Source organism: Triticum urartu, chromosome 5 (genome assembly GCF_003073215.2).
Source record: "Triticum urartu cultivar G1812 chromosome 5, Tu2.1, whole genome shotgun sequence".
Classification (NCBI taxonomy): domain Eukaryota; kingdom Viridiplantae; phylum Streptophyta; class Magnoliopsida; order Poales; family Poaceae; genus Triticum; species Triticum urartu.
The window spans coordinates 292005340-292019857 of NC_053026.1; the positions used below are offsets into that span (position 1 = coordinate 292005340).

General features: G+C 45.8%; 1 protein-coding gene and 1 long non-coding RNA gene across 6 annotated transcripts; one reads left to right on the forward strand and one right to left on the reverse strand.

The window, feature by feature from the left end:
• The first annotated feature begins 783 nt into the window (after positions 1-783).
• On the forward strand, positions 784-6563 carry LOC125506991 (GDSL esterase/lipase At1g71250-like). Its single transcript, XM_048671695.1, has 3 exons — positions 784-997; positions 1080-1709; positions 6295-6563. The coding sequence occupies exons 1-3, from the start codon at positions 784-786 to the stop codon at positions 6561-6563; spliced, it is 1113 nt and encodes a 370-aa protein (XP_048527652.1).
• A 2026-nt stretch (positions 6564-8589) lies between these two features.
• Positions 8590-10870, reverse strand: LOC125508643. Of its 5 annotated transcripts, none has more exons than XR_007283690.1 (3): positions 10711-10870; positions 10217-10241; positions 8590-9842 (listed from the first exon to the last, which is right to left on the reverse strand). It is a non-coding gene; the product is annotated as an uncharacterized LOC125508643 (long non-coding RNA). The 5 variants fall into 5 exon arrangements; XR_007283686.1 differs by having other exon boundaries at positions 8590-9449; positions 10711-10863; XR_007283688.1 differs by having other exon boundaries at positions 8590-9449; positions 9556-10241; positions 10711-10862.
• Positions 10871-14518: the final 3648 nt, after the last annotated feature.

Genomic DNA, 14518 nt, shown 5'->3' on the forward strand with positions numbered 1-14518 from the left:
ACACCCAATAAATCATAGTTATGGAACTAAATCCCAAATTTCCCTGTGCTATTCGCGTTTGAAATTCTAGCAAAAGGGGATGCAATTTATAACTTCCGGAGACACAGCGGCTCTTCCCCGATCTGGCTCCCAGTCCAGGCTCCCTCCTCCTTCTGCCCGGCGACGAGACCTCCCAGGAGCGCGAGAGATCTGCTCACTTGCACAACGGCACATACAACAAGTTGCTAGATGGGCGTTCGAGCAAATATTACAAGAGACGAATATCCAGTGATACCACACCTTAGATGCTCTATGATAACAAAAAAATCAAATTCAGATCTAAAAAAACAAATTCAAATGTTTCAAAAAATCTTTAAAAAATCATGACGTTCACAAGAAATGTGTCTACAACCCCTAGAAATTTTAGCTTCTAATTCGAAATGCACATTGAGAACCAAAAAAAAAAACAAATCCAGATGTGAATGGTGTCAATTTTGCTTTTTTCTTTTTGTGACACTAGTCATGCTAGATTTGTCTTTTTTGTTTTTGAATTTGTATTACGAATTTAGATTTGATTTTTAGGGGTTGTAGTCTCATACGTTGTTTATACATTCATAAAAGAAATTCAGAATTTTTTGAAATATCCAAAATTGATTTTTCAAATATCATGCGAGTATGTTTCAAAATTTTCAAATACCTTTTTGTAGACACCAAAATTTCAAATACACTAGTGAATTCAGGAGCTCAGCCCGGACCTTCCCGCGAAGCCAAGCCTACTTGTGTTGGCGCCGCAACGCGAGAGGCATGGCTCTCCTCCTCCTCCACCTCTTGCTCTTCCTCCGCCTCGTTACCTCCGGCGCCGCCGACTCGTTTCCAGCCACTGCGATGTTCGTCCTCGGAGACTCCACTGCCAGCTGTGCCGCCACCACGCTGTCCCTCAACCTCACCCCCCCCTCCTCTTTCTCCAGCCCCTGCCTCTTCCACTCCGGCCGCCGCCGCCTCCTCCCCGACATCCTTGGTAAGCACCTTGAACGCCCCCGTTCCACTGAACCCCACCAGCTCCGCTCCTGATTCGCGCACCATCACGTGCGTGCATGCAGCCGCCAAGATGGAGCTCCCGCCACCGCCGCTCATCTCCACGCTCAACGGCTCAGCGGCCGCGGCCGCGATGGGCGTCAACTTCGGCGGCGAGGAGGGCGAGAGCGGCGGAGCCGGGGTGTTCCGCATGGGCGCCGTCGGGCAGCAGCTGCGGCTGGCCGCCGAGACGCTGCAGCTGCTGCGCCTCGAGGCCGCCACGCCGGGCGAGGCGTCCGCGGCCGCGGCCGGCGCCGTCTTCGTGGTGTCCTTCGGCGCCGACGCGTACGCGCGGCTGCTCGCGCGCGGGTCCGAGGCGGACGCGTCGGCGCCCAAGCACGGCCGCCGCGGCTTCGCCCGCCTCCTGGCCGGCCGCGTGGCGCGCGCGGTGCAGGAGCTGTACGAGGCGGACGTGAGGAGGGTGGCGGTGCTGGGGGTGCCGCCGCTGGGGTGCGCGCCGCGGGTGATGTGGGACGGGCTGCACCTCGTGGACGGCCGCGGGTGCGTGGAGGAGGCTAACGAGCTCGTCCAGGGGTACAACGCCAGGGTGGAGGCGCAGCTGGACGCGCTCCGGCCGGAGCTGCCCGGCGCCGACATCGTCTTCTGCGACGTCTACAAGGGGGTCATGGAGATGATCACCAATCCGGCCGCCTATGGTAACATTACTTTTACTAACCGAAATTATCTGTTTTGTATGTGATCACCAATGTGAGTCGACGTTTGCCGCATTGCGCTCTTTTGTTTCTGCAAACACATTCGGAAAAATGAACACCTGCTGCTACCGGGTGTTCAATCAGTTCCATGTGAGCCATGCTGTGCCTGTTTTTCAAACTTAGCTGGGTTGATCGGTGATCGAAGCGTCTTAACCAATCTTCTATTATATTATTAAAACGATAGAGTTATGATAAATCAACGGCAGTGATTGGGTGATCTGAATTTTTTTTTCATGGAGCGTGATGTGAGCTTGGAAAGGCCAGCCAGCAAAACAGAGTATGTACGTGAACCTATTCCATCGGCTATAGGCAAGAAGAGTCCATATGCTAATACAAACGGATTCCGGATGAAGTCCAATTACTATACGGGTCATGTTATGGTAATTCGTATACGTACAGCGTAACGTTTGGATGCTATCTTCCAAGTATTTAATTTGCATGCAGAAGGCAAGGCATAATGGCTCTTGCTTGCATGAGCGTGGATTGCATGCAACATGAAATTCAGCTGGGGAACATCAAAGTAATAAGGAACTGTAGGACAGCTAGAATATATATTGCTTGCAAATACGAATCAACCATTCAGAGTCTACACGGGTGAAAAAAATGGCCACAAAAATTATAGAGGAAAATACGCAGCAGAGTCGTATTTCCCAAAAAAATGTCCACAGAAATTGTACAGTGAAAAAGATTTTTTGCATGTAAAAGAATTAGAAATTTCAATAGTTGGATGGATATTATAATTCTGTTATTTAGAAAAAATGTAGTACGTATTTGTTTTTCTAAGAATGGCAATGCCATTATATATAAAAAGCATTTTTTTGGTAGATAAAGAATACAATAATTATATATATGTAATATATCTATTATATTATTATTAAAACAAGAGACTACGGAAATTGTACAGGCAAAAAGATTTTTTTGCATGTAAAAGAACTATAAAATTCAATAGTTGGATGGACACTATAATTCTGTTATTTAGAAAAAATATAGTATGTATTTGTTTTTCTAAGAACGGCAATGCCTTTATATACAGAAAGCATTTTTTGGTAGATAAAGAATACAGTAATTATATTTATGAAATCTATCTATTATTATATTATTAAAATAAGAGACTAACAAGCCATCACGGTTATCCACATATGTTAATATTTTTTGCATCGTTTGATAAAGAAAATAACAGTTGAGATTTAAAATAAATTACATAAGAGATTAACATGTATGTACGAACATATTGGACTGTGGCGTCTTTACTTGAAGATTCCAAATATACACGCTTAAAGCTTCCACGCCACGTAAAAAAAAGAGGCACGTAATGCTCAGAGTCTTGGTTATGCATACGCTTACTTCCCTCACTAATAGAGACCCAAAGGCTGTAAAATAAAACAAAAACAGTCGGTGTATGCTAGCGTGTAGTACTAATGAGAAGCTAGCACATGCATGTATATTAATTAACTAATGCAAAGTTACAGTTCACAAATGGGTCCAGCCTGCTTTATGAGCCCACTTTAAAAGACAACAAGCACAATCTTTAGGTAAAAAGTCCGATCAGTTATTCTAGATGCACAGATAGTTGCTCATTCTTTTGCAGGGAGCTGCTCATTACACGTAGGTAGAATTTCGTGAATAAACATGTTTATCTATCTATAAGCTAAAAAGCAAAAATATATCTGTAGAATGCACGTACTATTTACTATTACATATGCACATTTTTTATTTATTTTCGTAGTTCAGAAATAAATATATTTAAAAATGATGAAATTACTCATGTGTATAGAGCACATCTACAAGTACACATGATATGTATTTTAAATGTTCTGAAAATTTACAAATATGACTCTCTTTACTTTTGAAAATAACTCCCATTATATAGGTATATAAATGGTCTCTAACTCTATATTTCTTTTTCTCTTCCACTATCTCAAAATTTTCCGGAACCTATAAATATGTCTTTTCTTACTTTTGAAAATTATGGGCCAGCTTTATGGGTATATGGCTGGCCTTCAAACCAATATATTTTTTCTCTCTTTCTGTCGATAAGATTTCAGCTGTTCCCAAAGGCAAAAAACCATAATTCAAATTCACATATCAATTTAACTAGCACGTGTTTTTTTTCAAAAGATGAAAAGTGTGTACCAAGTGGGGCCATATCCGTTGGCCAAATTCAAATTTTACACGCCAACCAATAGAAGGAAATCAAATGCTTGACTGATGGTAGTTTGTAAAGTCTTCTCTTCCATCATGTCAAGGGGTGAGTGGATTAATAGATTACTAAGATCATGTATAACCATCAATATTTCGATTTAATCCTATATAAAATGGTTCACAAATAATATATGTTGTTGAAGAGATAGACATTGCTCGACGAGGAGGAGTGGAGGAGGGAAGTTAGAGATCAATATGAAAGTAAATGATTTCACATGGTAGGTTAAAAACTCGAATAACATCAAAAAAATTATCACCAACCTTGCCAAAGACCAAATACAACCATCGGAAGATTTATATCAAAATGCAATCATATGTTTCCGCCAGGCATATATTATGCATAAATTTTTAAATAATAATTCACCGCACGAACACTATAGCTTCAAGAGAATAAAATTTACAAGTAAAATAATAAGCACCAACTTTTGAAATATCTTGAAGACAAAACAATATGTGTTGAGCCTAGCCGCGCAAATGCGCGGGTTACCCCGCTAGTTACTAGTACTAGAACTAAAATACTTGTTAGAGCAAGTACAATAGTGGGCTTATAGCCGGCTTACATGGTAATTTTGCCAATGTGGAGGAGAGACATGAAAAAATAAGGGGAGTGGGCTCTTATGTAAGAGCCTGACTATATGCGTGCTTCAAGGCAGGTGCAATAAATGTGAGAAAAGAGATAGAGAGAAGATGTGAAAAAGTACTAATCTTAGAACCAACCTTATAGCTAACTTTGTTGTATGAGTGACTATATATGTTGACTATATATGATATAACAACACCTTATAGCTAGCAGTTGACTGTATTATTAACCATGCTCTTAGTTACCTTCTTGATCAGTTGTGTGCAAAATCACTTTTTCTAGTTATAGTATTTCAATAGAAACTGGTTGTCGTGACAAGAAACATAGATGGTCACATTCTTTTCTCTTCTCTCTGGGGTCAAAAAGTGCCTTGTACAATATCGAAACGACAGAATAAGCTGTGAGGTCTACGTATATAGTCAGTGGTGGAGCCATAACTTTTGTGAAGCCTGGGCGAGTTTAAGTCTAAGTGACTAATCTAGAAATCGAAATCAGGTATTCATGTATGCAATATACAAAATATCCTCAAACATTCAAACCAAAAATCCACATTAACGTTGATGTAAAAATGCAAACATATGGTAGTCATACAAATGTATTTTAAAGTGAACTAACATATAATATAGCAGAATTTAGTAGATAGACCACAATAACGTTGAGACTTGGCAACAAAAGTCATAGAACCGAGCCATGCATCGAATCAAATTTGCCATGTTACAGACAAAATTATAGATATCCAATTTATAATCGAAACGTCCTTCAAGATTAAGAAATGGATTTGTAATACATGAAAATTAAGTGTTGTGATTTGTGAGTATAATTTAGAATTTTGAAGTAAACATTCAACTATGTAGAACAAATGACTGACGAAAAAGGCTTTTCCCCCGCTTTATATTAAAGCAAACATCTAGAACAAATACCTAAAGCAAAACTAATTTCATGAAGTCACAATCATCCCTGGATAATTCCCCATGCTTTGATCTCAAATTTAAGCCATAGGTATGTCGATTAATCCCCACATGAATAGATCAGTTAGCAATTTTACCTAGTCACAATGGAGGAGCCGAGTAGTTAAGATGCATCGGTTTCTGCCTTCTTGGGGATGGACCGGCTCTGCCGGCGCGCGGCCAGCCTCTGCTCGCGGCCAGTCTATCTCCTGGATACGCGGTCCTGGCGGTTGGCGATACGTGAGAAAGAAAGGAAGGAACGAGGAGGCGGAGCGATCAGCGCAACAAAATTGGACATGAACCAGCCGAACAGACGTTTCAGTCTTGCTAGGCTTAGTTCTCACGAGGCCCATTGCCACAAGAAGCCCAAAGTGTGCCTAAGTTTTGGGCCAAAACAATTCTGCCCGGGAAATAAAGTATACGGACATGAATTTTTCAGTTGTGGCACCGCATGTACAACGTCAGCGTACGCAGGGAGCCCGGGCAACTGCCCAGGGTGGCCGGGCGCTGGCTCAGTAATTAGCCGTCCCTATTATTGGATTCGCGGCCCTTTTATCTGTAGATTGACGCTCATTAAGATGCAGAAAGTCATGTTCATCGGTGCAATGATAGTACATAGGAGTAGTACTCAGAGCGATCCGAATTGCAGTTAGCACGACCTAAACGACAAGGTTAGGAAGTACTCCCTCCGTCCCATACTAGTTGTTGTCATTATGTCCTAGCGATTTTCTGCTTGTTATTAGTTGAATATCTGATCAAATGAGAATGAAGTTTTTATGTGAATCCTTGGAGCCTGCAGGGTTTGAGGAGGCGAGGGACGCGTGCTGCGGGCTGGGCCCGTTCGGTGGCACCATCGGGTGCCTGACGAGGGAGATGGCGTGCCCCACACCGCAGGGACACGTCTGGTGGGACCTGTACAGTGTCACGGAGACAGTGAACACACTGCTCGCGGACTGGGCCTGGTCGGTGCCGCCGTCGACGGACTCCGACACGAGCATCTGCCGCCCCATTACCCTGCAGCAGCTTGCCGGGCGAGCCGACGCGCCGCCGCCACCGGTGATGGTGTAGGTCCGACGACGAGGGCTGGTAGGTTATTTCAGCTTGATCGTTGGAGATTGAACATTTTTTCGTTCAACCCGTGCTGCTGTTCCAGTTGACGGCGGGAAACAAAGGAAATCAGAGAACAGTCTCATGCTACGAAGAAGCGAGGGTCTGATGGGTGTGCGTGTCCATACAGACGTGAGACTACATGTGATGCTGCGTACGCAATTGAAGTACGGAGTACTGTATAGCGGGGTTGGCGATGATCTAACGCATTATTATTGCTCCTTCATGCTGAAATGCAACGGTGTTATCATCACTTTAATAATTCGTAGTAAAAACCATCACACCAAAAAATTGACGGTGGCAAGGTAAATGCTAGTGAGGACTAAAGCACCAACGCGAAACCACATCTCTGAGGCTGTGTTTGGATGTAGACATTGAGGACCTTGGTATTGAATTGGCTCCAATGCCAAATATCCCAAGACATTGATATTGAGCTTCAATGCCACACATGGTGTTTGGATGTTCATGTATTGGGCTCTTGGAATTCATAGGAAGGAACAATGCCCAATCATGTTTGGATGCACATAGTTTGGAATTGGACATTTAAAAATGTGGGAACACAATTTGCCGTACAAATTTGAAAATGGAATTTGAGCAACACATGCATATATTTGAAAAATGATGTATTACAAAAAAATGAAAAAATGAAATAAAACATAAAAGATGGTACAGGCCAGCAGTACATTATGATGAACTTGACAACATCTACTGTGAAAAGATACAAAAAAATAGGTTGTATGCAACAGTAGCAAACAATAGCATATTATGGTGAACTTGAGAGCAACATCAACTTCTCAAAAAACACGAAAAATAGGAATAGATATATGTAACAGCAGCATATATGATTATCTTGACAATATATAATATAACATGATTAAGTGAGAAGTCTCATAAGGATGGCAACAACAAATTATAGAAGTCTTACACAAAAGAGGCCACATTACAAGTTTTAGCACAACAAGTTTAGAAGTCTGATACACACTAAATCAGATTATAAGTAGCAACATGCATACATAATATCCATCAAGAGCCATTTTTTAATTCAACATCAACAGACCAGCCCTCTCACGCAACATGGTGCATAAGTTATGGAAGTTTCTTTTAGTTAAACGCAGCTGATCATAGCATGTTACTTCTGCCCCATCATACATTCCTTTTAGCAAATAGTTCCGATGAATGTTTTTTTTCCTCATCGTCACTAAAGCTCCCTAAATCCCTTGGTGCCCTCTGCGTACTAAGATATGCTATCCCAAGAAGAAACGATTCAAAATACAGTTTGGTCAAAACTATCCGTCTCCTCTTTCTTCTTTTGTTCTCCTCGTTTATGTAATCAACCAAGTCCAAGTTAGACATGGTGCAGCTACATTACACTAGTCGAATACCCGTGCGTTGCCACGGGAGAGATGTTACCGATCAAATTATTGCACTATCAATGTTTGATGTGCTTTACTTTGGAGTATAATATAATTTGATCAGTTTGGTTATAGCGAATACATTATTTATTTAGGCGTATCATAGAAGTTCTATGAGCTCTAAGTTTTATGAATAAATTTTTTAGATAACAATTTTCAAAGACTAAAATTGAATCTGAAACTTAAGTGACAACTCTATTACTTAGACAATTCGTTTCCTTCTCCATGTCACACCATTTTCTTTGCGTCGCAGACAAAAGCTATATTGAAGCAATCTGTCACATGGTGTAGTTGGCAGTGTAGATCATAAAGGTTCCATGTACAGTCTATGTACATCAGCCAACACCATAAAGATTAGAGATGCGTGCATGACGCGGTAAAGAAAAATTAATCACTAAATTTGGTACTTTATTTGAAACAAAATAATTAGATATTAAATGACACCAATAAAATAGTACTCCCTCCTGTATATTAATATTCATGGTGATTTCGTGTCATTATCATTAACAAAATAACCTGTAGAAAATTATTCCCTTCTCTTGATCATACCATGCTACCCATTAGTACTCTCAATGTTAGTGAATAATGACAAATCATAACGTCAAAGTGTAAGAACAAACTTGTTTTGGTGACCAGAAATAAATTACCTGCACAAGTCGTTCTTAAAGCTACAGGATGCAAGAGGAAAGCATAGTTAGAGCTACAGGATATAAGAGGAAAACATAGTCACACAGGACGAACAAAAGGGAGAGACGAACAAGATGATTACATGAACACAACGTGTCCTAGGTCCTCTCCCGCCGCCCTGGCTACTGCCTGCCCTGCACTCGCGCACGCCGCTCCGCAGCTGTCCCGAGCATCAACCATGTGCCTCGCCCGCGCCCTTCAGTAGCCCCACGAGCACCTGGCAGCCGTCACCGGCGCCCTCGCCTGCGATTCTGCGATGCCGAGACGACCGGTCCTGCACCGGGATGAATGTAGCTAGAGCGATGGCCATGTCTGTACGCGCAGCCGTAGCACGCCCTTGTAGACCACAAAGAGAGAATGAGCATAAGAGATGAGGAAAAAAACTACCTGGATTGCAGCCGCCACTGCCCTAGCTCAGGCACGCTGCCGGCTTGTTTTCTGCTCCTCCATGAGTCGTGGCAATTCGAGGGGGCTCCGGGCCTCAGCCGCTTCCGCCTCGACGATCAACCCTGCCCAGGGCTCGGGGCTTTATAGAGGACCACCAGGAGCATCTCGATGAAGACGATAGAGACAACGCCGCCGCGGCGACCGATGCTGGTGAGTTCAGAGGCCAGGAGGTAGAGCGCGATGGCCACCCCAAACGTAGGCGTGAACCCTGCGCGTCCACCACTTCCCCGCCCGCGTCATGCTAGTGACGCGCTCCTCGAGGAGGAACACCATTGAAACGGTGCACATGGCGGCCTCCCGTCTGGCACGATGGCGAGCATGACCAGGAAGGAGGAACATGCATGGTCAGGTCGTTAGGAAATAAGGAGAAGCCCTAGCAGATCGTGCATGTATAGATGTGTGCATACCGGTGCGTTGATTTTGCCTGGTCTAGCGGCAGTTCTGGATTGCATAGGAAACGTGCATGCGTGGGTAAGGTTGTTTCTTTTTTGGTTTTTCCCCTTGTAAACCGGAGGGTTGGAAGTGTGGGAGGTGCTGTAAAAAGATCGTTGCGGTTCTCGCGAGAGGCGATCATGGTCTCGTGGATGGATCGTGGGAAGGAGGTGGCCCAATGATACGTGTCCAACGAGGTGGGGGGATCAAACGAGGTGTCGAACCACGAGGGGAGGTCGAACCATCACGATGTTCGATCCCCCTTTAATAGTAGAGATTTCAGAAATTAGCCATGCATGCCTCATTCAATTACGCAAGTAAATATAGAAAGCCATGGTGCAACAAGCATTCCAAAATAATATATTATTTAGACACACAAGTATAACCCAAGACATGGTGCAGCAAGCATTCTAAAATTATGTATCATTCCATCACAGAGATTAATAAACCCTGACTTGGCACACCACATCTGAACCATTTGAGGATAGCAAGCAAACATCACATATGAAAGGATAGCAGGCAAACATCACATATGACAGGATAGCACAAATTATGGCAAGGCAAATTTATTTGCTTATTCTACCAGCAAACAAACATCACATATGACAGGATAACACAAATTATAGATGAACAAACCTTGAATCTGCCTCAGCTAAACAACCTGCAAATTTATGAGAGACAATTTGTTAGCATCTGAATATGTATCGAAGTTCATAGCTTGCACTGGTGTATTTACAATATGGCAATATTCACATCTGGTCGAGATATGGTGGGGAGGCCATCGGATCTGAATCATTTGATGAGACAGAGGGATATATGGGAGAGACGGTGGCTACAGAGGAGGTGACAGGCGACGAGGTAGGGGCCAAATCGGGTGGGGAGAAGGCAGGGGATCTCAGTGAGAGATGCATCGGGTGAGAGTGACGGGTTCAAAGAGGCATGGAGGAAGAGGTCTGGCCGGATGGGGCGTAGGCGGATGGCCGGAGATGCAGGCCGACCGGGGAGATGGGGGCGGGCCGCATGGGCGATGGGGGCGGGTGCCGGGGGTGCTGCATGGGAGATGTGGAGAGGGAGGAGGCCGGTGCTGGCCGGAGAAGGAAAGGAGGGGGAGGGGCGAGGCCGGGGCTCACCTGCGCCCCCGCGTGCCGCCGCTTCTCCACCTCGTCCCGCGCGAGCCCTTTTCGCTTCTGGGGCGGTCGAGCGAAATCAGCCCAAAACCGAGCGCCAGAGCAAAGAATTCTGGAAGAGCGCGCGAAGTGTTCCCAGGCTGCTTCCAATATCACGGTCCAATGTCTATGACCACCCAAACGCACGCACCCAATTACACAATTCTACCCCTCAATCTCCACATCCAAACACAGCGGAGTGGGTGGGAGAGGGGGGCACGGTGCTTACGGTGGCGGCGGCGCGCGAGCGCAGGGCTCGTCGGCATGGCCCTGCGCAGTGCGCTGCGAGGTGGTGGCGCCCGTTGCGGCCGCTCGATCTGGTTCGGGTCCGAGCGGATCCGGGCGGCGGATGGCCTGATGGCCGCCGATGGATCCTCCTACCGCTCCTAGAGGTCTTCCTCGTGCCTCCATGGATGCGTGCGGAGGCGGCTTCGTAGATGTGGGGCTGGTGGCGGCGCGCTCATCCGGATCTGACAGCAAGATCGGGGTGGGAGGCACAGGTTAGGCAGCGGCCTGGTGTGGTTGTTGCTCCGGCCATGGACGGCGGCGCGGGAAGGTCCGGCACATGGGCGGTAGCCTCCTGGTGGCGTGGCGGCTACACGGTGGCCCGACAGCTCTGCCCACGGCGACGGTCGGCTTCTACTTCGGCGTCGGCTCGTCTGTGAGCGGACTGTTTCGACTTTCACTTCAACCCCTCGTCATGTGTGTGCTACGTTCACTGGAGGGCAGTCCTCTCCCAGTCGTCGTCCACCATTAAGGGACAACTCCGCCGCTAGGTGGGCCGCCGAGTCTTCCTTGCCTCCCGTCGACTGGTGTGTGCCACCGCGGAGCTTGTCCCTTGCCCGGGAGGGATGGGGAGGGACGGTGCCGGCCAGTTTTGGCCGACCCAAGGGTGGATTTTAAGGGCTGGAGGCCGCCCAGGAGTGGTAAAAAGGGGTATTTTCCACTCATCTCTTCGTTCGTCATAGCTGTGTGTCTCGAGTGGGGTGGTATCGAGGTCTTGAATGCCGGGGTGACGGCCTTGGCGGTGGGAGCCGCGGGTCCCGTGAGCGGAGCTCGTGGCTCGGGTGTGGTCTGGCTGCCATGCTCGTGCGAGAAGCGTGGTGGTCAGGGTTCGACGACGGGTGGTGGTGTGCAGCGAGCGGTGGCTCTATGTACCCCATCTAGGTGGTGAAGAGGGCTTGCCGGGGTGAAAACCTATTCTGGTCTAGTCAGGTCGACAGCGGCAGCATCTATGGTGTTATCCCCTTCTTGAAGGCGTCGCCACGGCCCCTCTATGTTCCCTTTGATGCTCCCGGGTAATCCCCGATCCCTGGATTGGGGGTAGTGGCACTCGATATCATACCCTTCCTGAAGGCACAATCTTGGAGCTTTTGTTTCGTCTTGCTCAGCTTCTCTTCATTTGGAGATGGCCCTGATCGCCTCAAGAGGTGCTCGTGTTCCTGTTGGGAAACGTAGCATGCAAGTTCAAAAAATTTCCTACGCTCACAGAAAATCTATCTAGGAGATGCAGAGCAACGAGAGGAGGAGAGTGTGTCCACGTACCCTCGAAGACCGAAAGCGGAAGCATTTGACAACACGGTTGATGTAGTCGAACTTCTTCTCGTTCCAACCGATCAAGCACCGAATGTACGGCAGCTCTGAATTCTGCACACGTTCAGCTCGATGACGTCCCTTGAACTCTTGATCCAGCGAAGTGTCGAGGGAGAGTTTCATTAGCACGACGGCGTGGTGACGTTGATGGTGAAGTGATCCGCGCAGGGCTTCGCTTAAGCACTACGTGAATATGACCGGGGGCGTAAACTGTGGAGGGAGGCATGGCACACGGTTAGGAATCAATGTTGTATATGTTCTAGCGGTGCCCCCCCCATATATATATATATAGGTGGGAAAGGGAGAGCGGCAGCAAGGGGCGCCCCAAGTAGGAGTAATCCTACTTGGGCGCCTCCTACAAGTCGGCCTCCCCCCTTCCATAAGTGTGGGAGGGAGAAGGAAAGAGATGGGGGAGGGGAAGGAAAGGGGGAGGTCGAATCCTCCCCTTTCCTTCTCCCTTCCCTCCTTTCCTTTCCCCCTTTGTAGCGACCAGACCTCAAACAGTCTGATCTCTGTGCTCCGGTGTCATCCCTGGATCAGTAATGCTGACACCACACAGTACTCGGAGGATTTATAGCAGAGTAGCAATCACACACTTATTACATCGAGTGTCTCAAAAGAGAACTTATTACAATAAATATGGCTTAAGGCCATCTAATAACGATAACAACGGAAGGCTTGGAAGATAAGTGAGTCCATCAACTCCAACGGCATCACTGAGTATAGAACCACGACCTAAAACCTCCTTAATCATCGTCTGAAAAGTCTGCAACATTAACGTTGCAGCCCGAAAACGGGTCAGCACATGGAATATGCTGGCAAGGTAACACATAGAGAGTAATGGAATGCAACAGCTATACTATATGCATATTTGGCTGGTGGAAAGCTCTATGGTTACTGTTTTTGCGTAAAGCCAATTTTTCCGTACTTCAAAGGAATAAGATTAATTACTATCATGGTGGTTGTTAAACATTGAGAATGGTTGACAGCATTCTCAATCCCAATTAAGTAACATCATTAAAACCCCACAAAATTAATTTAGAGTAACATGTTGAGATTCACATGATAATCCAGGTACTAGATACTCAAGATGTCCATAATCGGGGACACGGCTAACCATGATTAGTTTGTTACACTCTGCAGAGGTTTGCGCACTTTTCCCCACAAGACTCGATCACCTCCATTTGATTTCTCGCACTACAGGGTGTTTGAGAAGACGGATGACCGAGACACAGTCTTTCAGAAGCGCTAGCACCTTACGACAGAAAAACGGCTTACAGATTTTTTTTAAACAGCACGGAAAACGAGGCGGCGGCGAACCTCAGGCGGCGCGCAACTCTGGCGGCGGCGGCGGCTGCGGCGGGGCTAGGGTTAGGCGGCGGCGGCTGGGCTCTCTCTCGGCTCGGGCCTCGGGCGCCTTATAAAGGCCCCGACCAGGGAGTCCTGGCCGAGTACGGCCCGTAGTCGGTTCCGGGTTTTTTTTTAATAATTCCGCTCGGAAGAAAAATAAAAAGAAATACTAAACGGACTCCAAAAATCATGAAATAAATTTTGCCGGGTTTCTAAAATCAAGCCCGATAAAGTGAACATTTATCTGGGCCCAAACTACAACTTTGAAAAACGCGCATTTTTCCTAAATTCAAATAAAAATACCGAAAAACTCCGAAATAAAACTTATTTGATTTTTTTATTAAATCCTCAATATTTCTATATTTTGGGAAAGTCATTTTATTCCCTCTCTCATATTTTTGTAATAGAAATAATTGATGATAAAATAAATAAAATCAAATGATCCTGTTTACATAATTTGAGAAAACTCAAATATGTAAATAACGAAATCCTCAACTCTCTCCGTGGGTCCTTGAATTGCTTAGGATTTTCTAGGATCAAAACCAAAAGCAAAATAAAATATGATATGCATGATGATCTAATGTATAACATTCCAAATTAAAAATTTGGGATGATACAAACCTACCCCCCTTAAGATGAATCTCGCCCTCGAGATTCGGGTTGGCTAGAAAATAGGTGAGGGTGGTCTTTGAGCAAATCTTCCTCTCGCTCCCAGGTGGCTTCATCCTCCGTATGGTGGTTCCACTGAACTTTGCAAAACTTGATAACCTTGCTGCGAGTGACTCGGCTGGCAAACTCGAGAATCTTGACTGGTTTCTCCTCATAGGTC